Source organism: Centroberyx gerrardi, unplaced genomic scaffold, assembly GCF_048128805.1.
Source record: "Centroberyx gerrardi isolate f3 unplaced genomic scaffold, fCenGer3.hap1.cur.20231027 Scaffold_179, whole genome shotgun sequence".
Taxonomy (NCBI): Eukaryota; Metazoa; Chordata; class Actinopteri; order Beryciformes; family Berycidae; genus Centroberyx; species Centroberyx gerrardi.
Window position 1 is genome coordinate 1,029 of NW_027605344.1, and position 23,384 is coordinate 24,412.

At 40.8% G+C, this 23,384-nt stretch overlaps 2 protein-coding genes across 2 annotated transcripts; both read right to left on the bottom strand.

Moving 5' to 3' along the window:
* Positions 1-1,279: 1,279 nt before the first annotated feature.
* LOC144538442 (solute carrier family 15 member 1-like) lies at positions 1,280-7,356 on the bottom strand. Its single transcript, XM_078282481.1, has 21 exons — positions 7,335-7,356; positions 7,081-7,222; positions 6,817-6,936; positions 6,594-6,693; positions 6,216-6,306; positions 5,956-6,039; positions 5,753-5,835; positions 5,575-5,661; positions 5,365-5,454; positions 5,229-5,273; positions 5,108-5,140; positions 4,929-5,017; positions 4,204-4,285; positions 3,869-3,988; positions 3,544-3,687; positions 3,402-3,448; positions 3,131-3,238; positions 2,907-3,018; positions 1,916-2,053; positions 1,671-1,778; positions 1,280-1,486 (listed from the first exon to the last, which is right to left on the bottom strand). Exons 1-21 carry the CDS (start codon positions 7,339-7,341, stop codon positions 1,280-1,282), a joined length of 2,037 nt encoding a protein of 678 aa, XP_078138607.1. The 5' UTR covers positions 7,342-7,356.
* A 2,592-nt stretch (positions 7,357-9,948) lies between these two features.
* Positions 9,949-23,380, bottom strand: LOC139914410 (dedicator of cytokinesis protein 9; the record flags this gene model as incomplete). Its single annotated transcript, XM_078282483.1, has 24 exons — positions 9,949-11,198; positions 11,535-11,673; positions 11,780-11,880; positions 12,007-12,197; positions 12,816-13,026; positions 13,171-13,317; positions 14,005-14,034; positions 14,860-14,973; positions 15,095-15,217; positions 15,806-15,912; positions 16,156-16,213; positions 16,420-16,635; positions 16,762-16,875; positions 16,994-17,176; positions 17,282-17,419; positions 17,617-17,732; positions 18,718-18,854; positions 20,007-20,054; positions 20,152-20,218; positions 20,378-20,492; positions 22,193-22,326; positions 22,418-22,529; positions 22,987-23,103; positions 23,204-23,380. Coding segments are annotated over 24 exons (3,021 nt in total), but the record flags the coding sequence as incomplete, so codon positions are not given.
* Between the last annotated feature and the right edge of the window lie 4 nt (positions 23,381-23,384).

Sequence of the window (23,384 nt, forward strand, 5' to 3'; positions counted from 1 at the left end):
TAAAATACGTTTATACTTTTCATAGCTGCAAGTTTGCCACATTGAGTGGGTTGGTATCCTGAGTGATACCTGATGTGATATTGATATAGATTATCCTTTTCATGGTCTCTCAGGTCCAAAGTGTGCACTTTAGTGTCAGTCTTGAAAATTTGTCCTGTTTAATGAAGTTTGACAGGAAAATGCCTGTAATGTAAAGTCAATTTTTTACACCAGCACATTGCCTATTTATTGAGTTGCATAGCATTACACCCACACTTGCTTTTTCTCGGTGTGATAACTTCTAACAAGGGTGCCAAAGCATTTCTTGTCAAAGACCCCCAAATAGAGTTGTATTAGACCGCAAAACCCCAGTGGATGTCATCTTGTCCCAGAGAACTCCATCTGAGGTTGTTGTTGTTAGATATGATTTAGTGCAGAATTACATAACTGTCTACTGAGACAACAGTGTAGAGAATAAAACCTAAGATCAAAACAAACATTCTCATGCATTGTCTCCTGCTAAGGAAATTAAATAATGATGAGATGAAACAATTTCTTATTTGGTAAGCTAGGGACCCCTGGAATCCCAGGGCCTTTCTACCATCCTTTTGACATGGCAGTATTTTAGGAAAGGGGTGCAGGATACTCAGTACTAGCCTCACATGTTCATGCTCTATTTTTTGCATGCTAAAAGCAAAACTACTCACATTTGACACCAATTGGGGAAAATGTTATGAGCCAGGATTATTACTTGCAGGTCACCACATTACATGGTAAAAAAGTGAAAGATTGTTAACTCTTGGATCCAGGCTCTGTACAGCAGGAAATTACAATCAAATGAAAGCAAAAGCAGAAGCAAAAGTTGTAAGGTTGTTGGTGCAAAGTCTCAAGACAAGAATTGTGAATGAGAAAAACCACAGAAAAGATTCATTTTTATTCAAAGTGCTTACTCAGACATAACTTACACATAATATAAAAGAGCAATTACATTTGTCCAATGTAGTTATGTTATAGCTGGTAGTGTATTAATTTATCTTATTGAATATAATGTCTTAGAACTCCTTTATTTCCCTAGTCAAAACTAGTTATTTCACATCAAAATATTAACAATAAAAAAGGTATGTGTGCTGTCTCTCTCTTACTTGTCATTCTTTCACTTTCTCTCTTGCACGCCCACACACACACGCACGCACACACACACACACACACACACACACACACACACAGAGAGAGAGAGATAAGTAGACAATAGTTCAGATATAAACCCATTATGGATACTGAATCAGGCTTTCTAGCTTGTTCACATTTTGGTTTGTTTGACATTATCTTCATCATGAAGTTTAATTGAGTTTTTCTTGACAATCTCAATCTCTTTATCTTCATCATCTCTCTTCTTGAACTGGGCCTCAATTTCTGCAGGGTCCATGTAGGTGTAGAAATGTGCCATAATGGAGAAGATGACACATACTGCAACCAAGAGAGAGGCAAAGAGGATATACTCTGCCCACTTTGAAAAGGGAGGAGAGAAGAAGAGAGAAAAACATTGCATTAATACATCAGCTTTTTCTTTCTCTTTTACTATCACTGTCACTGGCACAATGGCACACAAACAGAGAACACTGTCTGAAAAATCCACCAGAAATTGGATTTGTTGAGTTAATTTTAAATTTGTGGGAGTGGATTTTTTGTACCTGTTCGGGGATCCGTCCAAGCTCAGCCACAATTAGTACGATGAAGTTGCCAATAGCCACAGTGAACAACCAGCCAGCTTGCAGCACAGCTTTCATGTTGCTAGGTGCCTTGGAGGCAAGGAAGGAATGAGTGAAAATGAACAATGTCATGAACAAAGAACATGGCTATTGTACATTTCAGCTCGTATGCTGGTACAGCAGTGAAACAAAGTGTAGAGAAAGGTCGACATGTATGTTGTCTTTACCTGTGAGTAGGAGAACTCCAGACCAGTGACAGAGAACACCACTTCACCAGCAGTTATGAGGAAGTACTGTGGGATCTGGAGGGCCATGTGAACTGAGTTGGCCTTGATGTCTTCTATCTCAGTAATGGATGTCTGACACTAAAATAATAACAGTAAAAAAAATACAGTTTAGAGCAGTGTTGCTGAACCAGTGGGATGTGATTCAAAAGAGGGAAGCAGAACAATTCTGACAGAATATTGGGAACTAGTCGCTAAATCAGTTCCTCTGCAATTTTGGGACCTTTTGTGAACATGTAATTTGGAAGTGCAGATCAATACAGAGGTCACTGGAGCTCTTGGAAACGACAACACTGCCTATTTTTACATAAACCATTAGTTTTTCACCCGCGGGTCAACTGTGAATCCTTGGAAATATCACAGATGAAAATAATAATAATACTAAACTGTGTTGATCAGAAGAGGAACGCTGCATGGACTTCAAACGTGTTCACTGGAGAGTCCACAGTTTTAGAGGCACTCTCCTCTGTATAAAGTTAAAAAGCCTTTATTATTCTTGGCTATTTCATGTTGGGTGCGTTTTCTAACATTTTAACATGAAATAGCCAAGAATAATACAGAGGAGAGTGCCTTGGATTTTTTTCTTCTTTTTTCCTCTAAATAATAATAACCTTTGACATTTCAAGGACCCCAACATTATACATCATATTAAGAGGGTCATGTAGTCTCATACTAGCTAGGTGTTTTTGTGACTTTACAAATATGAATGCACCTATTTTCATTTTCCTCAATATCATCAAATAAATAAACAATATAAATATACATAATCTATTTGGCAGAGGCCTACATGTTTTCATACGTGATTTTTTCTCAAAAGGTTCAACTCAGTTCATATGTTTGTATTGCATTTAACAGGGATGGATGCAACTTAGTAGTCAGATTTCCCACAGCTAAACCAGATGAGAATCAACACATTGGAGGAGGTAAAACTTACATCGGGTCCAAAGGTGAAAGAACTGGGGATAAGGAGAGTAAAGGAACTTCCAAATCCAAACTCCCTGGAGTATTCACATGACTGTGCACCATTATGTATGGTGAAGATGGCCCTGATCATTAGAAAAAACAAGGCATTATTGTTACAAAAATTAATTAGTTTGGTGAATATTAAAAGCAGTAAATTAATTAAGATGAAAAAGAACAGAGAGAAGAATTCCTTACTTTCCATTTCGTATCAGGGAATATTGGGAAGGAAAAGATGGCGGAATTATTCCAAATTGTGTTCCAGTAGTTGACACATTCACTGCCGTATTCATTCCATTAATAAATCTGAAATGGTTACATATTGAAGAAAAACTTCACACATCATGTTATAAAATACAAAAAAAAGCTGTTTAAAACCAACCAATGGATGCCATTCACTTTTAAGCATTGTTCCTATGAATGTAGCTACGATTCTAATTATTTAAAGGTTTATCAGAATTCAACTTACCTGATCGCATTGTTGCCTTCCTCTGGCTTGGCAAATAAATCTTTAGTCTGCAATGGAGGATTAGAGCCAATGGATTTAGACTGAATTTACCCTTAAAATGCCTCGTGTGTCTTTACTCTTGTGATTTTGAGGTCTAACTCACCAACACCCACGAATTGCTGATGTTTGAGGGAATGAGAAGTGTTTGCCGCCTTCCCATGCCCAAGGGAAGGATTACAGATACCGCAGGACTGCCTGCTGAAACTCTGATAATTTTATCTTCAAATACAAAGTAATTCTCACTGGCCTGCAAGACAAAGAAATAGGTATTATCGTGAAGTCAATGTGGTAAGAACAAATAAACATAAATGCAATTGGATTGTATGTGACTATGAGTAGAAGATCAGTTGCACTGAATCTTCAGTTTGTTGTAAACACCAATTTTGTGCAAAGTTTTGTGTTATGATTATTAATATAGGGGGACATACCTGAGCTGCAGCAAGTTGCACTGGATTGTTGTGAGGCAGGGTTACTGTCAAGGGATTACTGCCCATGTTAACTAATTTCAGTTGACTCTGGGAGGCTGATGGGAAGGTGGGCAGTGTTTTCTGAAAAGTGGTACAAAATTTGCACATATTGCTATGAACTCTAGTCAAAATAAAAAAGTCAGTCATTATGAAATATGTAACATTTACATGGTTATGCTAAATTAAAATCTTCTAACCATAATTATGATTCTGTAACCAATCAATCAATCAATCAATCAATGTGTGTTTTATATATAAGGAAACAATAATATAATAGATTATGTGGAAATACTTACATCAATCTCAATCTGAACCACAGCAGCACAGACAAAAGCCATGGCTGCCAGAAACATCCCCACTGTCATTCTTTTCAGGGGTCTGTTGAATCAACATTTAGTTCAATTACTGATTTGTTCAAGATTTGAAAACATTGTAACAGCAAAATGCCTTAATTGTAATACAGCAATACGTTTATTTTTTTTTGCAGAACTACAGCATCAATGGCTGTGTTTCCACAACCATTACATTTTCTCCATCCTATGCTCACTGTGGGCCCGATGCAGACTGTGTAAAGTTATGTGGGTCTTAAGCGGTTGAGATACGCAAGTTTGAGCTGTTCCTATTCAGACTTTTTTTGGTTTGAGAATGAGGCTTATTAGCCTTCGTAGCTGAAATGTCTTGCGACACCATTTACTCGCTTGTAGCTCCGTCCTCCATCGCTGAGCAGTTGGCAATGCGAGTAGGTAGGAGGTGGAGATCGGGAGTGTTTTGAAATGGGCGGGGAGTTTTTGTTTCAAAAACAGAGTACAGACGTGGGGAGTGAATTTTAAAAGACAGCATTGTCAGCACCTGGCAAAGTAATTATTGCATCAGTGATATTGATCAATAACCCTATAAACTCCCACAGATGTATTATGGGCATTTTGTACGATGGTGCAGTAAAAATCTAATTTATTGCCCCTTTAAGTCAATGTCTGAATCAGGCCCTGCAACTGTCTGACTGGGTTCCAGCAGCACTTACGTAAAGTTCAGGCCGCACTTTCTGATCAGAGGGTAGATAACGCTGTCCATGATAGGCACCAGAGTCAGGATCAGGATGGGGTTGACCGTCTTTCAAACATAAATTGAACAGTCAGAATTTTCTCGAATAAAATGCAATACATTGGTCCAAACTCATGCAATAAAATTCTTTTAACTTACCTGCATTTGATCAGGCTGTATAACAAGTTGTCCCTGGAGAGAGAGAGAGAGGTGATTAGGAATCTGAACAAACTGTTTTGTTGTTAATTGTTAATGAAGTGGTTTTATCAAAACAACTTACAAAAGTCCCGTCCATGGTGGTGGCTTGCAGTGTCCATCTAGAGCCCTTTAAGGAAGAGGCAACATTTAGCAGTTTCCACTGGCAATATTTTGGATAAATGATGTTACCTTATGAAACATGAGTAGCTTTAAGTTACCTTTTGGTCAAACAGGGTCCAGAACATTGGAAGTGGGATGTATAAAAAGAGGACCTTGAGCACCATTTTGATTTGAGCAATGAGGAGTTTCTACAGTACAGAAAGGCAGAATATGAACTGCTGTCATTGCATTTAAGATACAGCTTATTAGAAAACTCAGAGAAATACACTTAGGAAACATGATAAAATAGAAAATGTATAAAAACTTACATCATATTTGTCTTCAGCCCAGTCCATCCAGTGCTGCTTCTTTGGATATTGCGGGCTTCTGTGCCTGAAGCGGTTGCTAATGGCAAACTGAATGAGAGAAGCAAGATGTTAAAGCCACTGTTGGAAAGTACACATTAATGCAGATATTGTAAATACAAATGGTATTATCCAGACTTACCCCAATACATTTACACACATCCAGCATGATATTTCCCTGTGGTTCAGCTTTGTAGTACATACCACTCCCAACAATGAACACCACTGTGAGGACACCATAGACAATACGTCATCATCAACATGCTTTTCTAAACCTTTACTCTTTGTAAGTAGAACTGCAGTCTCAATTGTCATCTTGTGTAGAAAATCTTTATGTGAACATACCAAGAGCGACCACCATGAGTGCTGCAGGGACACCAAAGGCCAGCGGATAACATTTCTGCTGGCTGTGGATGCCACACTCCTGGGCTGAAGATGGGAATGGAAAAGAGGACCAGAGGTAGTCATTCAACTACAACTATGTCTGTCAAAAGCAATCAAATATCTCTCATGCTCAGAGGCTGATATTTGTCATTATCACAAGCACTGATGTTTATTGCACTATTGGTATTTTGCAAGTTTACAAGTTCCCTACTCTTATCTACCTCTGAGGATGGGTGTGATAATGGTTGATAGGAGACTCCCAGCATTGATGCATAGGTAGAAAACAGAGAAGAAAGTACGCCTCTGCTTTTCCTGCAGATAGAAGGAAGTCAGTGACCTTGTTTGTATTGCATGCATGTTGCGCAATGCAATGCATGATGTGTAACGTATTTGCAAGTAATTAACACCAATGTAACTCATAGCAAATAACACAACCAAAGCTAGAACATCAGAGGGGTTTTGGAAAATCAGAGTTGGTACTTTTTGTTTTTCCCACAAAGACACAAAGTGAGGTAGCAATGGCAGTGAGGTAATACGTTTATAATACTTATATTATACTTATATAATACTTATTTACTGTATATACTAATTGGGCTAACCTGGTGTCCCTTAAACTGGTCTCCACCAAAGGCAGCCACACAAGGCTTGATGCCACCAGTGCCCAGAGCAATGAGGAAGAGCCCCACCATGGACAACGAGCTGAATGTGGAGAAGAAGAACTGTGTGAACACAGAGCGCTGTAGCAATATGTGGGAAGAACCGCTTGTCAGCTAGATTTTGACACAATTCTGTAAACTCAGTTTCAGTGCGATAGAAACCCACACGTGAAAGGTCATGTTGTCTGGCGTCCCATCTCTGTCCGTGTCAGTAATGTCGTGGATCGCACTGATGGCCATCACAACCTGTCCAATTGCGTAGACAATGGACAGGTAGATGATAGTCCTGCAGGAGGGAGAGGTGAAGAGGCTATCACTGTTCTATCCTGGTGTTACTTATGTCTTTTTAAGATGAAAAATAATGCAAACCTTCAAACACTAAATCTACTGCAAGAGTGGACAACCTATAGAACTTGAGACCATCACTCACTTAAACTTTCCCAGCCAGGAGTCGGCCACAATGGCCCCGAGGATGGGGGTCAGGTAGCACATGGCCACAAAGGCGTGATAGATGGAGGTGGCCAAGTCATCGTCCCAGCGCAAGAAGTACCTGAAGTACAGCACCAGCACAGCTGCGGACAGGCAGGGGAAAGGAGGCTTCTTCTCATTTTGTTCAATAGACTGTAAAGGACTGATGATACAGCTGTGATCTTTTTTGGTCCAATGTGCGTAAAATATTCTCACCGCGCATGCCATAGTAGGAGAACCTCTCGCAGAACTCATTCACAACAATGAAGAAAATGCTGAGGGGGTAGCCACACACCACTATGTTCTGATGGAGAAGTTAGACAACACCATAGTTTGTAGCAGTAATACAGTAAATGGCATATTTATACTGAGAATTATGAATTACTGTAGGTCTATATGAATTATAACTTTAAAGAAAAAATAGCTCCAAACTTGTTATTCTTTTAAAACTATTATAAATCTAAATAACCAGCTGAAATATACTGCATGAGTATCAATTAAAGTTGTCTCTATTACCGTCCCTTTGCTCTTCTCTTTCTTGGGATCCTCATTATCTGTGCACAAAAATGACACTAGTTTACAACACTGTACCATTTTCCATGAAATAAAAAAAATCCCAGTGAAAGAGAAATGTACAATTCCAGTCACTAGGTTTACATGAAAAGAAGTATCATGTTTGCAAACTCACCAGTCATGATGGCTGAGTAGGTACTGCCTGTTTCCCCTTCAAGTTTGATATCCCTTTGCAATCCCTGCGGGGAACGATTAGTGATTGATCCCTCACTGGTAAGACTGGGAGGTCTGGCCCAGGTGTTTATGTAACATTGGTTCTTATTAGCCCTTCCTCTGTCTCCCACAATGCTGAGGGTGGACTGTGGCCTGTTTTATGGCGTCTTGTGTAGGAACACGAGATACAGGAGAGTCAGAGTCAGCTATGTACAGTCCCAGACAGCTCATATAAACTATTAATTACCAAGAACACCTTAACTGAACCAAGGGGTAAAAATAAACACAAGCAAGAATAAATGTATATCGATTGGTTACACTGTAAACAAAAAAAAAAAAGTGGTAGCACTTTACGTTACACAAATTCCAAGGTAATTGTGTAATTACATAGAAATGATGAGAAAGGAACTGGCAATTTCTGGTAATATGGAGTAGTTATAACATATCATTTCTCAATTTCTGGTGATAAGTAATTATTAGCATGACAACTGAAAAGAGATCAATGCTGAGAGAGTGCTAGCTTGAATCACACTGGATACCGAGGGTGGAAGTGACTAATTTACTCACGTTAACTGTTACAGTAATTTTACTTTTACTTAAGTACATTTTTGCCTAAGTAGATTTTACTTAGCTACATTTTAAATCACATCCTTAACAGAGTACACATTTTGTGCTTAATAAGTATCCAAAACTGGACCATCATAGATAGAAAGAGAGAAGAGGATCTGGCTTTACTTTGTGCACTAAATTTTCCAAATAGAATCTAGTTTGAACTCTGTCCTCTCATCCTTTTAGATTTGCATTGCAAAGACCACATCTAACAACGCTCTCTTTAAAAAAAACAACAAAAAAAAAAACCTTCAGTAAATTTAACTGGTTTTAAACGAGCTAATTTTTACTTTTACATAAGTATTTTTTTTTTTTACACCAGTAGCCGGCTTTTACTTCCACTTAAGTAAAATATCAGCAAAGTAACAATACTTCTACTTAGGACATAGTACTTTTTCCACCACTGCTGGCTACCATGAGTAATGACAAAGGCAGATGATGCAATATGGATTATTCACATGGATATAGATGGTGATAATTGTAGCATGAACCAAACAGCATGCTTGTCCCTTTGGAGTATGGTTTCTGGAAGACAATACTTCACACTTTAACACCATTTACAGTGTGAGAGATGGACAAGGATCAATCAATGATATTGATAAACCAAAAAAATAAACAGTAATTAGTAGCCTAATTGAGAAGTTGAAGTGGGTTTAACAGATGAATATTACTGGAGTGAATCCCAAGAATGAACTTAAGAATAAACAACTTAATAATAGAGAATAATAATTGCGGGACTTAAAACCATTATCGTTATCATTAAAGGCAGCCCGCATCAGACAGACAATAGGATGAGCAAGTGCAACAGAGAGCAGTGACGTGGTATTAAAAATATTATCCGGTGCGGGAGACCAAGCGCACAACACTGAGTTCACCCCGGGACAATTAACTGTAATATTGTGATCCTGTGTGACTCAGAAATGGTTCAGAATAATCTTACACATTCAAAGACGCATACGAAGGCACTTGGTCAGGGTTGTTGGTGACATTGGAAGGCTTGACATCTCCGCTCCCCGCTGACGGCGACTCCAAGTGCGTTGAGAGAGAGAGAGAGAGAGAGAGAGAGAGAGAGAGAGAGAGAGAGAGAGAGAGAGAGAGAGAAAGAGAGAGAGAGAGAGAGAGAGAGATATGAAGTCAAGCCTGACTTTATGGCAGTATAGTTCCCATGGTGTTATCTAGTATTTTCATAATGGGTACTGGAAAGGCTGGCAAGCAAATGTGTATTTGCTAAGTATTACATAGTAATTATTCAGCAATGATTGCACAACTTACTACAATAATGTAGTACTGTTATAATAATTACTAGTTATCACCAGAAATTAACAGCATTTAACAGAGAAATTACCCATTCTAATTACAATTAGGCCTACTCGTTATTACCACAAATTACCAGTTACTTCCTGATAATTTCTATGTAATTACACAGTAATTACCCTGACATGTGCGCAGTATAATGTAAAGTGCTACCAAAAAAAGTAAATCAAGGATTCATGGGTAGAAGTGCAGAGAAATGAGTGAATTTTATTTAAAAGAAAAGCATTAGGGAACATTTCTGTTTACAGCAGAACAGTGACTTTGTGTTAAATAAAAATTAAAAAAAAACATTGCTTCCCAAATATAAAACAATTTCATTAACATTTCAATGAACACTAAAATGGTAAAAGCTTCATATTACTTCCACAGTAGGCCTAGTCTCTGGTTCCACACCTCACCGCTTTGGCAAGAAGGTGAACATCATCTTTACAGTGTATGAGCCCCACACAACAAGATATTTTGCAAAAGACAAATATTGCACACACTCCTTTTTTTATATACAAGAATAAACAACTTGGAATATACTTATTGTATGCAATGGCTTTACATATTCAAAACTCTCCCATTCTAAGACATTGAAGTGATTAAGGTTGAATGCTAACATATTCAGAGGAGGCTCTTTTTGCAAAGTTGCAGCTTTGTAGAAATATAACTTCATGTACAGGGAGATGAGTGTCAATGTATGCAGCATATACTGTTCATCAAGACATCAATATAGAGACTTATAAAAGTGGAATACTGTACATACAAAACAAAATGGGGAAACGTTATCAAAATAAACAGGTACAATTGTTGGGGGGGTGGTGGAGTAATGACATGCATATTAAAGATTCGAACAGGAATGTCTCCACGGAAAACTGCCCAGTCCTCTTGGGTAGAAACAGGTCATGGAGGAGACAGTACAGGTTTTGCCTAATCATACATTTTGTCTGGCCATAAAGCAGCAACACCACGGCTCTTCTGTCTCCTGTGCACGGTCCCCTCCCTCTTTGCTCAGCTGGCCTGGCTTCACCTCTTCTTCTACTGTCACAGAAGAATGTAATTGGCCACATCCACTGCTCCGTGTGTGTACAATGTGTATACACCGATAGGTCCAATGCCTCGGTTCATGGCCCGTACAAAAAGCCAGACAGCGGTGGAGAAGGGCGAAAGAATCTCAAAGTTCTCTCTGCTTACGTCAGTTTCCCTCTAACCTGACCGTACGGAAGCAGTGAATGGGGTTGCAGATAAGGGCTATATGGCATCACTGGCATGCCTGGTTGGCGAGTGTGGGGCCGCTGAGGTCAGGGGTCACCCGGGCTAGTGTCATACCACCGAGGAGGAACTGGGGATGCCCTGGATGGTGGCTCCGGTTGGCGTGCCGCTGATGGCGTTGAAGATGTGAAGCGAGTCAGGAAGAACGCTCTTCATGCCATCTTCCACTGGACTGATCTGGAAGGGAAAGGAGGAGGTACGAGATATTAACGAATAGATATTACTTCACATACTTAATGAGGATTATTATACTAGTACGTATTGCGTTACCATCCAATCTGCTCATGTCAGCACAAGGGAAAAACAGAAAAAGGTGTTATCAAAGAGCGTGTCATCAATCAGATTAGCAAGCATCTTATGAATGGCACTCCGATTACTTCACACTCCAAAATCTGTCTTGGAAGCAGATTACAGCTGCAATGATAGTAGCATAGATAATGTAGTGCTGCACGCAAAAGTAACTAAATTGATATTTAAGCTGAGTAACAGTAGCCTCAGTAATAATGCACTTACTTGCTCGTGCATGATGGCGGAGAGCTCTCTGGCTAGATCTCTATAGTTGGCTTTCATCTCATCATGGTACTCCTGCTGGTCCTCTTTGATCAGTCGCTCATTAATGCCTAAGCCGTGGCCACATGCCTCCACAAACTGCCTGCTCACACAAATACATAGTGTTAATGTGCCTCAGAGGAGAATTATACAAAGAAGGGAAACCTGATTAAACTCTGCACACCCATTATTAACCATTAAAACTTCACCTGAAGACCTCTTTAAGCTGTTTGACCTTGTTGTCGGGATACTTCTTGGTGCTCGCATCATCAAGAAATGCTCGGGCATATGCAAGTGGTCCAGCGTTTACCTGAGGATGAAGCGGTGTCAATTTTTTTCATAAAAGGGAATGTCTGTGAACCAAGTGTGTCCAGTGTGTGTGTGTGTGTGTGTGTGTGTGTGTGTGTGTATGCTGACAAAACTTCAAAGCAGGCACCTGGACACTGATGCTGCCCTGGAGCTTGAGCTGCAGGCGGATCATGTCCACCTCACTGGAGGAGCACAGCTGTCTGATCTCAGCCACCTTCTTGCTCATCTCATCGATGGCCACCTCGATGGGGTTCAGATCGGTGTGGTGCTGATACATCACTGCTATGCGCTTCTTTACATAGGGGAAGCAATGTGTAGCTGTGGGACAGAGAGAGGGATGGGGAGCGGGTAGGAAATGGTGAACAGCTTGCTTGTCATGCTTGCCAGCGCATAAATATTCTCTTGCATGTGCTTTTCTGAGTTTTTTTTTTACAGCTTAGGGTTTACCCAAGCAGTAACACGCTCTCAGATAATGAAGATAAGAGATAAGGTTGAACTTTTGGATCTTTCGCACCATAAAACAATAAAACAGTGTGATTAGGATTAGGAAAAGTCCTTGGCAAAGAGCTGACATCTTCAGAATCTAATCAAAATGTTCCATACTTGTATACTCTGTATACCCATGTGAATGGCCTTCCACTCAGAGTGTATTTAAATGCCTGTTTTGCTTTATTGTGTGAATATATAGGCCTTTGGAGGAGGAAAATGTGTGAAACACAAGTCAATCATTTATTTCTGTTTTCTGTTGTTATGGTATGTGGCTGACAATTGTCTCATATCAGAAGGGGCCTCAAGTGAAGAATGTATCTCGCTTCTCACCTTACTAAGATTACTGAAGCAGAAGATAACGTCATCTTGTTTACTTATGGCTAAGTTTACTTATAGCATACTTTTTGTAAGTGCTTAACAGTCTACCACATGGACAGGGCTACCTACTGGTTAGTATAGTCCTGCGTTTACACTGCTCCTCCACCCCGCCTTGCTTTTTGCCTGAGATGGTGAAAGGCATCTCAAACACAAAGCGACGGATGTTGTGGCTTTTCTCAAAGTCTGTCTTCCTGTCCACCAGCTCCTTCTCCTCCAGGAAAGGGGTCACGTGCGTCACTTGGATATAGGCATACTTGGAGTCCAGGTCTTTGGGGTTGATCTGCAGAAGATACATGGCATTACAAAAGATCGGTACCATGGGGAAACTCTGTATGAAACTTGTAGCCCAAATCAGGTTTTTGGGAAAATCAATCCTAATCACAAATAAAATCCCCAACAGAAATATGCTCAAAAAACATCTCACCCTCCCTGAGTCCTGAATCATCTTCACATTCTCTTGTCCAAACTTGTCAGAGTACAGCTTCAGAAGCCTCTGAGATATCTCAGACAGAGGGGTGAATTTGGGCTCTTTGTAGATGTACTCCTTACCATCTTCATCCTCAAAGAAACCCTAGGAAGAGGTCAAATACACTCAATGGTCAGATACAAAGTGTGAAAAAACATACATTTTAACAATAAATCAAAACAAATTGTGTCTTTACATAATGATAACATAAAAAGAAAAAAATAAACACCAACATAACAAAACATATGTGGGCTGTGAGTGCACTTAGTCATTCAGACAATTTGTTAAAATGAAAATGGTAAAACACTCTTAAGACTAAATTCTGGACTGAAAGATATGACAGAGTCCAAAGACACACACCCCTCTATCTAATGTCCAAGCACAGAGACAAAACAAACTGCACTGCAAGACATCAACTGGTGTCAGTTCAATGCTGTGAGACAGACCAAAGGACAGAGGTAGGGAGGCGGATTTCACACTATCAGTGGGTGTGGACGTTTTCCATATGGCCGTTACGTTAATCAATTGTCTTCTGTGTAAATAGTAAGGTGTCTCCTGATCAGATGCATAAAGCCATGCATTCACCCAATGAAAGATGGAATCCTGCTATTAGCCTTTCACTGGTTTCCTACTACAATTAGAAACAACACTGAGGCTGGAATAGAGGAGGAGTTAAAGGGTCAAAGATAAGTAATGCAGGTGAAACAGCATTGACTGCATTAGTAAAGGAGCACAACACGGCCTAAACCTTACTGCAGTCCAACTGCACTGTTGGCTTTCACATTGATTTACCTCAGTCTCTGAGTCAGTAAACTGGTACTGCTACAGGGTTGTGGACAACAGAAAAAAAATATTGTTATTCCATGAGTACTACCTATCTACCATGATGAGTCTAGAAAGCACTGTGAGTATTCATACTACCGCACCACCAGTTAGACCACCATGTCGAGAGGGACATGGCTCTGTGGAGGTTGTAATTTCTATTAAAGCACACTGTTAGAGGTAACCACACCCAGCTCAAATCTTCAGGTAAAATATGTTCTTTAAAAAGTTGACAAAATAAAGCAAATATTCGGGTCAGTAAAAATGTTGAAAACAAGATTCGAAACACAGAAGCAGAAACACCAAAAATGAGTGCAGATTCAGAACCGGACCAGCAACATGCAATGCTGTTGCAAAACAGAAAGCAGTAGTGGTGAGTGAGTGTTACTGCTAAGAGCTTTAAGCAACAAACTATGACTGAGAAATGTAATGGATTACAGCAGCACCACACCACACATAGACTTAGGCTGCTCAGAAAGGCTAGCAGGGTCTACTGCACAACTTACCGCTGCCTTTAAAGAGGATAAAAAGCAGAAAAGGGTATTAGAGTGGATCATAAAATGCCACGGGACGTGGTCATGCTCTTAATAATAAAAACGCCTTCAGCAGCCTCTATGCGCAAATGTTAATTACTCTGTAATACCAGCAACCAAATTAATACTTGTGGTCTTTTTTAAATCAAGCTTGAATTAAATGCAGTTAGTGTAAAATCAAATCAACAATGGGCCTTTTAGGAAAATTAAAGCTTAAAAACTTATTTGGCCTACACCACATTGTCAACTGACAGTGTCAATGTTGCTACTGTATCTTGACTGATTCACTCACCTGGCCAAAGAAGGCCACTCTGAAGTAGGTGCCCAGCAACCTCTTGCCTGTATGCATGACTTCTGTGACTTTGCTGTACGCACGATGCAGGGTGTCATACAGGTGGGCCAGTTTCTGTGCAAAATTATTTACAAACAAAACAGATTTTTACATACTAATCGTCAAGCCCTAGGTTAAATTAGTAGTTTATTGTGGGGACTCAGAGAATAAAATTATGAATCGTGTAGCCCTGTACCTCAAAGTCCCTGCGCTTCTCATAAATGGGGATTATGAGCTTGTAGATGTCAGAGATGAGCTCGTAACGCTCGGCTTTCCACAGTCCATCTGCACACTCCTCCAGAAGCTCCATCAGGACGTCCTGCACAACAGGAGGGATGAAAAAACATGCTGATGAAAACACTGCATATGAAAGAGTCTGCCTTCCAATAGTTTACATATAAAGGGTTTGATAGGTCCACACCTTTTTCTTTTTTTTATCATTGACAGAATCTAATGTGATGAATAGTCATGATATTGAGGTGAGAAAATGGAAGAAGAATAAGAAATGTAATCATCTTCATGATTTTTGTTAGATCCTTTGACATCACAACATGCCACCCTCCCAAAAAGGCTCATTGTTACATGAAAAAAAAAAACCTATGAATATTAAAACTATAAAATATCTCCAAGTGTTGCTGGAGGACTACTGGAGATAAGTCATAGGAAATAAATGTTAAATGTTTTTCTCTGTGTATAAGCCACACTTAAGATAAGCATAATTATATGGCTGAATATGAAATCCTGAAAGTCTAAATCAAGTCAAGCCAAATAAAGTCATGACGACATATCTCACACGTTTATCTTTTTCCCAATCTCAGCACAGTCAGTTGAACATTCAAAGTAAACGGACAGTGATTTATTACTTCCTTTTTGTATCAGTGGTATAAAAGCGCAAAGTATGTCTAACCTCATTAAAATGGACATCCTGCATGCCTACATCCTCCATCATTGATGCCTCCTCGTCAATATTTGGAGTCACCACACGGAATGCTGAGCAGCCCTGCTTGAACATGCCTGGAAACAACACGAGATGTGGTAATATTTTATTGATAAGCCCAATCTTCCATACAACAAATACAACTATTTGAAAGATTACAGGTATGAAGTCAGTAAGGACTAGAATAGTGAAATAGTATAATTGTAAACATTTTCTAGAGGATGATGCTAAATTCTTGTGAACTACACTGAATAAACATAACAGTGGTGTTATATAGCAGGCGAGAGCAACATTTCCATCACAGATTATTATTAAAGCACCTTTTCTCCGCAGGTATTCTGCCACAAGTGCTGCAACATGCACATAGCACATGGCTGCCTGTAAACAACAAAAACAACCAAGGCAAACTGATATTAATAGAATTCATCATGTTACAAGACAATATCACCCACACATCCACACAAGACACGGTAAGGTACACAATAAACTGGATGAAAATAAATCCTGTCAGTACTTAATATCTGAAATGATATCCACCCATCACCCGGATACGAGCCAAAACAGCAGCGTCTCTCATCACTGACCTCTGACAAGTCTCCGTTCTTCACATGGATTCGAGCCATGCTGTCCAGCCAGGTCTTGCGTAGCTCAGGTGTGCTGGCGTAAGACTTGGCCAGGCTGTACTGCAGGTCTACCAGCATCTCCGGGTCTCTCTCATGCTCCTTCATCTGAGCCGTCGCCATCAGGACCGTTCTGATCCGCTTGGTCAGGTCCTTCACATCTGAGGGGAAAGCTGTGTTCTGTTGAGGAGAAAGCAGCCATTCAAGACATTTATTGATTATAGTACTTCAAATATATTTTACTTTTTTTAATGATTTATTTAAGTGAAGCCAGAACATAATGATGAACATTAATGTGCTCCTGACCTTAATGGTCTTGTCACTGTTGGCACAGTTGTTGATAATCGACAGAGACTGCTGGAAGCGGGTTCCTCCGATCCCAATGACATCAGCTATCAACTGGCTGACAGCGATCACCACCTGAGGGAAAGGACAGGTGAAGGATTATCAAATATTGCTTAACTAATGTTAACAGCCAAGCTTTGCTCTTTTTATCCTATGCAGAGAACTACTAAGATCCACAGAGGGACTGTCCTACCTGTAAGTGCGTCCGGACAAAGGACTTGCGGCCTGTGTAGTCAAAGTTGCTCTTCATGAGGAAGTAGAGCAGGTGCGCTGCGTCGCTGCGGATGGAGCTCAGCTTGGAGTTGCAACATTTCAAGATCTCATAGCAGAACGAAGCACACATGTCTGCACGGCCCTCAAAAAACGTGCAGGGAAACTAGAGGGGGAGAGAAAAAGACAGGAGGACAGACAGGTTGTCAGATATGGAGAACGGCTAAGACAGAGAGACCGCTGTTAGCCCGGACATCGATGTCTTTCACACCTTGTAGATGAAGGTGCGCAGTGAAGTGAAGACCTGCTTGAGCGCCGTCTCTGACTGGTTGATCTGCAGAAAACAGAGGTGGACCTCGAACACCTTCTTCATGAGGGGGTTGTGGCCATGGTCAGAACACAGTTGAGTCTGTGGAGAAAGAGGATATCAGCATAGAGACAGACAGTCTAACTGGAAGGAAATCAGAATCAGAGATTGACTTTCAGTAGCAGCAGTAATGTTCTTGTTAGACACTTGCATACCTAAATACTGTGTGAAATGTATAAATTAAATACTAAGATTACAAATCAAGTAAATACATGACAAGTAGTCTGTATGTATGTTACCTTGAAACCCATGATGAAGATACTGAGTGTGTCCAGGACGGTCAGGCACACTTCCGTGGCAATGTTGGCCTCCAGGAGTGACTGGTTTAGCACATCCGCATCAGAGTGGCTGTAGGCTGCACAGGAGACAACACAAAGCTGTAGCTCTTCACACCACCAGCACACTCCCAGTATCTCAAATAGGGTCTCCATAGAGGCCAATTAAAAAGGTATATATACGTATATATGTATGTATTATATCAAAATAAGAGACACATTAGTATCAAAGGCAAAGCTGTTGCTAAAAAGGTGGGAAATTTCAAAAGTTTCGTTCCAAAATGAGATCAACCATCTGAAAAAAGTGATACCCGCTATTATAAAATAACATGGTGGCATGTTGGAGAGGAACATATCATGAGAATTTTGTCTACAAAATAGTAGCATTTTTGAGAATAACATCTGGGTTTTTTTTTTATATATTTATGGATGAATTTCAGGCAGCATTTTCCCCCAAAATACATATACAGCATTTTGGAATGAAACCCTTCATATTTTACATGGATTCTTTTCAGAGAATGAAATTAAAGTTAAGAGCAAATGAGCAGGGCAGAGGGACTGGAGGGTTTTAAAGGCTATTTTTCAGCTAAAAATGGGCATGCTCTTAATTCAACCAAATGATCAGAGCCAATAAAAGTCTGCCTGTCGACCTGATACATTCTTACCATGGTCTACAGATATTCCAAGAACACTTGAAATCTTTCTTACACTGAAAACACAGAGAAATTAACTTCATTAAATGGCACCATTTAACAGACTTACCACATAGCTTAACCTCTTTAGGTAAAGTCAGTGTAATGCTACAAACAGCCAGCTGGGCCCCAGTCACAATTTAATTTAATGATGATGGGCCCATATTGGTAATATTCTGCAGCATCAAACTTATCTGTTTGATAACGGGCTGGGTTTAACACAGAGGATGAGGAAGAAGAGGAAGATGATGATGACGATGACGTTGAAAAGCATGATGTGTCAGACTACAGAGGGGGAAGCAAGGGGGTGGTGGATGTGGGGGGGTCCTCCGGTAGAGGATTTCTTGATGAAAGTACAGTATGGGACACTTACTGTGGTTAAAAGTGTATGAGTTATCCAGGCTGTTGAGCTGCTGTAAGCGGGCATGCATCATTCCCGCCCTGTTACGGGACACAGGCAGAGTCTGAGACTTCCGCTCATGTGCTATGGGTCCCGCCCCATCCTGGTTCCTGATGAGGAAACAGGACATTGTTAGATGAGTGGCTGACTACCAGCAAAGCCAGAGTTAGTCAAGCAGGTTAGGGTGGATAATATTCAACTCTGTTCTACAGGCTTCATTGGATACATTTCCTTGAAACCAAATCTGATTTGCTTTTATCCAAATCTTTCGGCATATTTTAGCATTGTAGATTTAGCCTATGGGATTTTGAAGTTACCGGAACAAAGAAAGTTCCAACTCAGAAGACTGGAAAACATCTTATTTGAACATTTTGGGGTAAATTTTACACATATACCCTATCCTGCATACTCTTCACTGTGGAATCTATGCAGTAAGTTTGAGCACAGATAAATAAGGTTGTAGATTGCATGTTTGGCATGCAGTTTACTGTGATGATTATGAAAGCAGTACAAGCAGTGTTAAAGCAGTGAGTTGTAGCATAAGCCATGCAAGTAAGAATGACAGAGGCACACACTATATGAGAGTTTAGAGAGCAAGTAGTTGTGTCACAGCATGGCAATTTATATAAGGTGAGAAGATATCATGCATTTAGTGTGAGAACGTCCATTCCACCTTTAGTCTTACCCAAGCAGGAGAGGGCAGGAGCCAGGTTTTATTTCACTATGTTAAACTTGCCAGCATTAAAGTGAATAGAGATAGAGAGAGTGGTGGGAGGTTAGAGAGAGTGGAGACCCGAAGCCCTCGGTGAGTCAAGGCCAGAACTCCCACATAGTGGAGAGAGTATGTGTGTTTGCATGAATTTGGATTTGTGTGTCCTACAGTCAAACATAAGCATTTGGACAAAGAGTTCACAAATAAGTATACACAACACACAATCGTAGCATTCAACAGTCACACACATTGGTAATTACATTTTACAGTAGAGTGCCTGAAATGAGCAGAACCACTAGCTACATCTTTGTCATTTATGGTAAGACACAAAGGGCGACTGATGTACAGTACAAGGTAGATAGGATCTCATAATCTCATAATAAGACCTGGATACATTTTCAGATTTTTCAAATATGAGCCTATAAACACAATGCCTTTAAATTGTATCACCTAAATATGAATTCAACCATTAATAATGTTAAAATGCTTTGAAAAGATCATCACTCATCACGCTGCATGCACCTGATTCAGGCACTGACAACAACATTACCTGGCGATGTATCTCTTTCCCATGTATCTGAACTGATGGAGGCAAACTCTGAGAAAAGAAGCGAGTGGAAGAATCAGTTACTGCAAACCTACCAACCACACATATAATGTCAGGGGGTTCATGATAACAAACCAAGAGGTCTTACTCGACTAGAGTGAAGAAGTCCATTAGCTCGGCAGACGAAGCCTTGTTCCAGTATGTGAACAGAGCATCTGCAAGGGGACAGAGATTAACGGGCTATTAGTTGATTTGGATTGCAGACATGAGAGTGAGTGTGGTGTCAGGGAGAAAGATAGTGACAGAAATAGACAGAAAGAGAGGGAAAGAGGAAGAGAGGGGGAGAGAGTGTATAATCCTGACTGAGATCTTACCCTCAGACATGCTTTTGAGCACGTGCAAGAAGCACATGAGGAGGCTCTTGATCTCTGCCTGGTCCAGCTTGTCACATCGCAGCAGTGTGCTGCCCAAGGCGGCGGCAGGCTGGTTCTGAAGGACAAAGACGCTGGTCAGAGACAGACAGACAGACAGACAGACACATCACCCTGTCTGTGCTCTTGGCCCTGTCTAGCTCACTGTGCTCCCTCAAGATAACGCACAGTGCTATTTACAGAAATGATTGTCAATTTACAGTTTGTCAATCAAAGAGACAAGAGGCATTTGCTTATGGCAATTTCCCTGTCTAGTGAAATTCGAATGTATGCTTTAGTTTTGGTTTCCTGGTCATAGATCAAAGCCTAGTCAAATCAGTCTTGGTCTGTTTCCAGGAAACTGGAACTTCTGTATTAAGAAGCTAAAAAAAAAAAGTAGCTACGCATCTCTACACTATTAAATATGTTTACTTCCTATATATTAGCACAGGATGCATTGGTTTTCTGAAGGCCTGGGGTTGGAGAGGTCAAACTACTCTAGCGCAGTCACTCACTCAGACCTAGCGGGGCTCTATGCATGGACCGAACAGTCACTACCTCTCCGGGTCCAGACACAGAGCAGGGAGAGAAGAGAACCAAAGCAGTGGAGCAAATAGCTCTACCACAGCGAGGGATTGGCAATATAACCAAGCACGTTCCTTTGCCAGTTAGTTAGTCTAGACCACGAAACTGGCTGGGGATGACTTCATGGAAAGGATGAGGCCATGGCTTTTCTTAAAGGGCGTTTTGCAGAGTGGGGAACTTGGAGGCTAAAGTTAGCTGCCCCAGATAAGTCAGACAAGTTGACTAAAGAGTGTGATGCTGCGGTGCAATTATCTGCCTGCAATATTTCATCAAAGAGAGATTCTGAAATCTAATTTCTTTCTGGTTGATATTAAAAACAGATTACTTATCAGTGTCCTCCTTTTCCCCTTTTGCTAACTGTTTGACGCATTGCAATAAATGCTACCACACATCTCAAATGTGAACAGTTCCTTGAGAAGATGAAACAAACAATAACAACGCATACAAAATGAAAATCCTATGCTTAGCCTTAAATATGGTTATTCTCAGATTTATCTTGTGGCTGTCTTTCAGAATGAGAACAAGAGTGACACAGCACACGTGAGAGGAATTGGAAAGTGAAAAAATCCCATCGGCTGGATGGCTATCAACACCTGGAGGGCAACAGAGCAGAGAAAAACCCCATGAAGCCCTGTAGTACAGCGGCTCTGCTTCATGACACCAGAGGACAGACAGAGGCCTGACAAGCATCTGGCAAAGAAAGGGCTTGTGGCAAGGGCAAAAACACACACATTTCCACACACACACTCTCACATTCCCAGATGGGACACTCCTAGGAGGGAGGATGACTGAGTAAAGGAGGGAGGCGTTTTTTTGTACTTGAAGTGAAACGCTGGGCTGTGGGACGCTCTCTGCCACACTGGGGACAGAGAGCAGGGAGAAGTCCATGGTGACACGTTTGGTGCGTGCGGAGAGCATGGACTCCTCGGTCTCCGTAAAGAAGCGCAGGACATTGACAGAGTGTCTCCGCACAAACTTCTCCTTCTGCCACGGCCGGCCGTGCAGCGAGGGCGGGGGAGTTAATGGGACAAGTTAAGAAAGAGTGACTTTCTTTGGCACTGCTGGCATTGTCATAATAAGGGGACCTCTGTCACAGGAATACAATAAATCTCAGAGTAGAACCTAAATTTGATCTCTAGTGAATAATGTTTGAAATTACTTCATGGGGATTTTACAGCTGTTTTTGAGATGTACCTTGTCCAGAGCGTTGACCTTGTCGTTGTTCTTCTCCGGCAGGCTGTTGCCAGAATCAGTGCTGATGAGCGAGCCACGAGAATCAGCATGGCGCACCGAGTTTATGTTGGGGGTGGACGACGTGTGAGGCGAGGCTGTAAGAAATAATAGCAGTGTTACATTCACACACGTACAAACTGTATGTCTTATTGGGCAGTTTTCACCCGTTTTCGTCTTTTTACGCACCGGTGCCGGAGATGACTCCAAAAACGTCCTTGTGCAGGCTGTTGTCCAGGAAAGTGCTGGACCTGGGAGGAGTCATCAGGGCGTTGGCCAGGAGGGAATCATCTCTGCCGTTCTGAGGGGAAACAAGTAGAACTGAACAATTAATTGAAAAAAACAAACTAAATCGCAATTTGAACATCTGCAATTTCCAAATTACAGAGGCTGCAATTAATTGCTTAATAGAGAGGGGCGTTTTAGTGCTCCGGGTAATCTTTGGTCCATGAATCAAGTACAGTATTGGTGAAAACCTTTCATCATACTCAAACTCAGTAAATCCTGCACACTGATATCTATTTTTTTTTAAGAAAGTCACTTTTATTTAAACAATTTAAAAGTTTTTAACAATGTATAACAAGAAAAACTTGAAAAAAAAACATGATATGAATCACAGTTTAAATCGCAATTGCAATATTCTGTCAAATAATCGCAATTAGATGTTTTGTCAATATCTTTCAGCCCCAGAAACAAGCATTTAGTGGAGACAGACGGGATGCATGTTCTGATCAACAGCCACTAGGTGGCTCCCTTACATTGTTGGAGTGGTTGATGGTGAATGGAGATACTTCCTTCACATTCACCCTGTTCACGTTCTCCTGGAGCAGACCGAACAGGGGCAGGTACAGGGTGGCCAACCTGGCCTGCTGGCTCTGGAAGACAAATCAATCACTCAGCAGAATGTCTCATGATAACACATCCATGACTCATACTGTAATCACAGTGAAAAGACGGAGAGAAGGCGCTGCTGACCTTGGAGGTGTAGCGGTCATCAAACGTGTGCTTGATCATCAAGTTCTTCAGCACCTGGATGGATATCTGACGAATCTCCCTGAACTCCTGCAGCGCCGCACCGACCTCCCTGAGGAGCAGACCGACCAGGAAGTGGTTCTTACAGAAGTCATCTGTTAGCGAGTAATCCAGCTGCAGGTCT

Excerpts from the sequence above, each read along its gene's own strand:
- LOC144538442 (XM_078282481.1), bottom strand. Across the intron at positions 5,274-5,364 it reads GGACCCTGTTTGACCAAAAG|GGCTCTAGATGGACACTGCA; the intron begins GTAACTTAAAGC and ends TCTTCCTTAAAG. Across the intron at positions 3,688-3,868 it reads TGCAACTTGCTGCAGCTCAG|GCCAGTGAGAATTACTTTGT; the intron begins GTATGTCCCCCT and ends TTTGTCTTGCAG.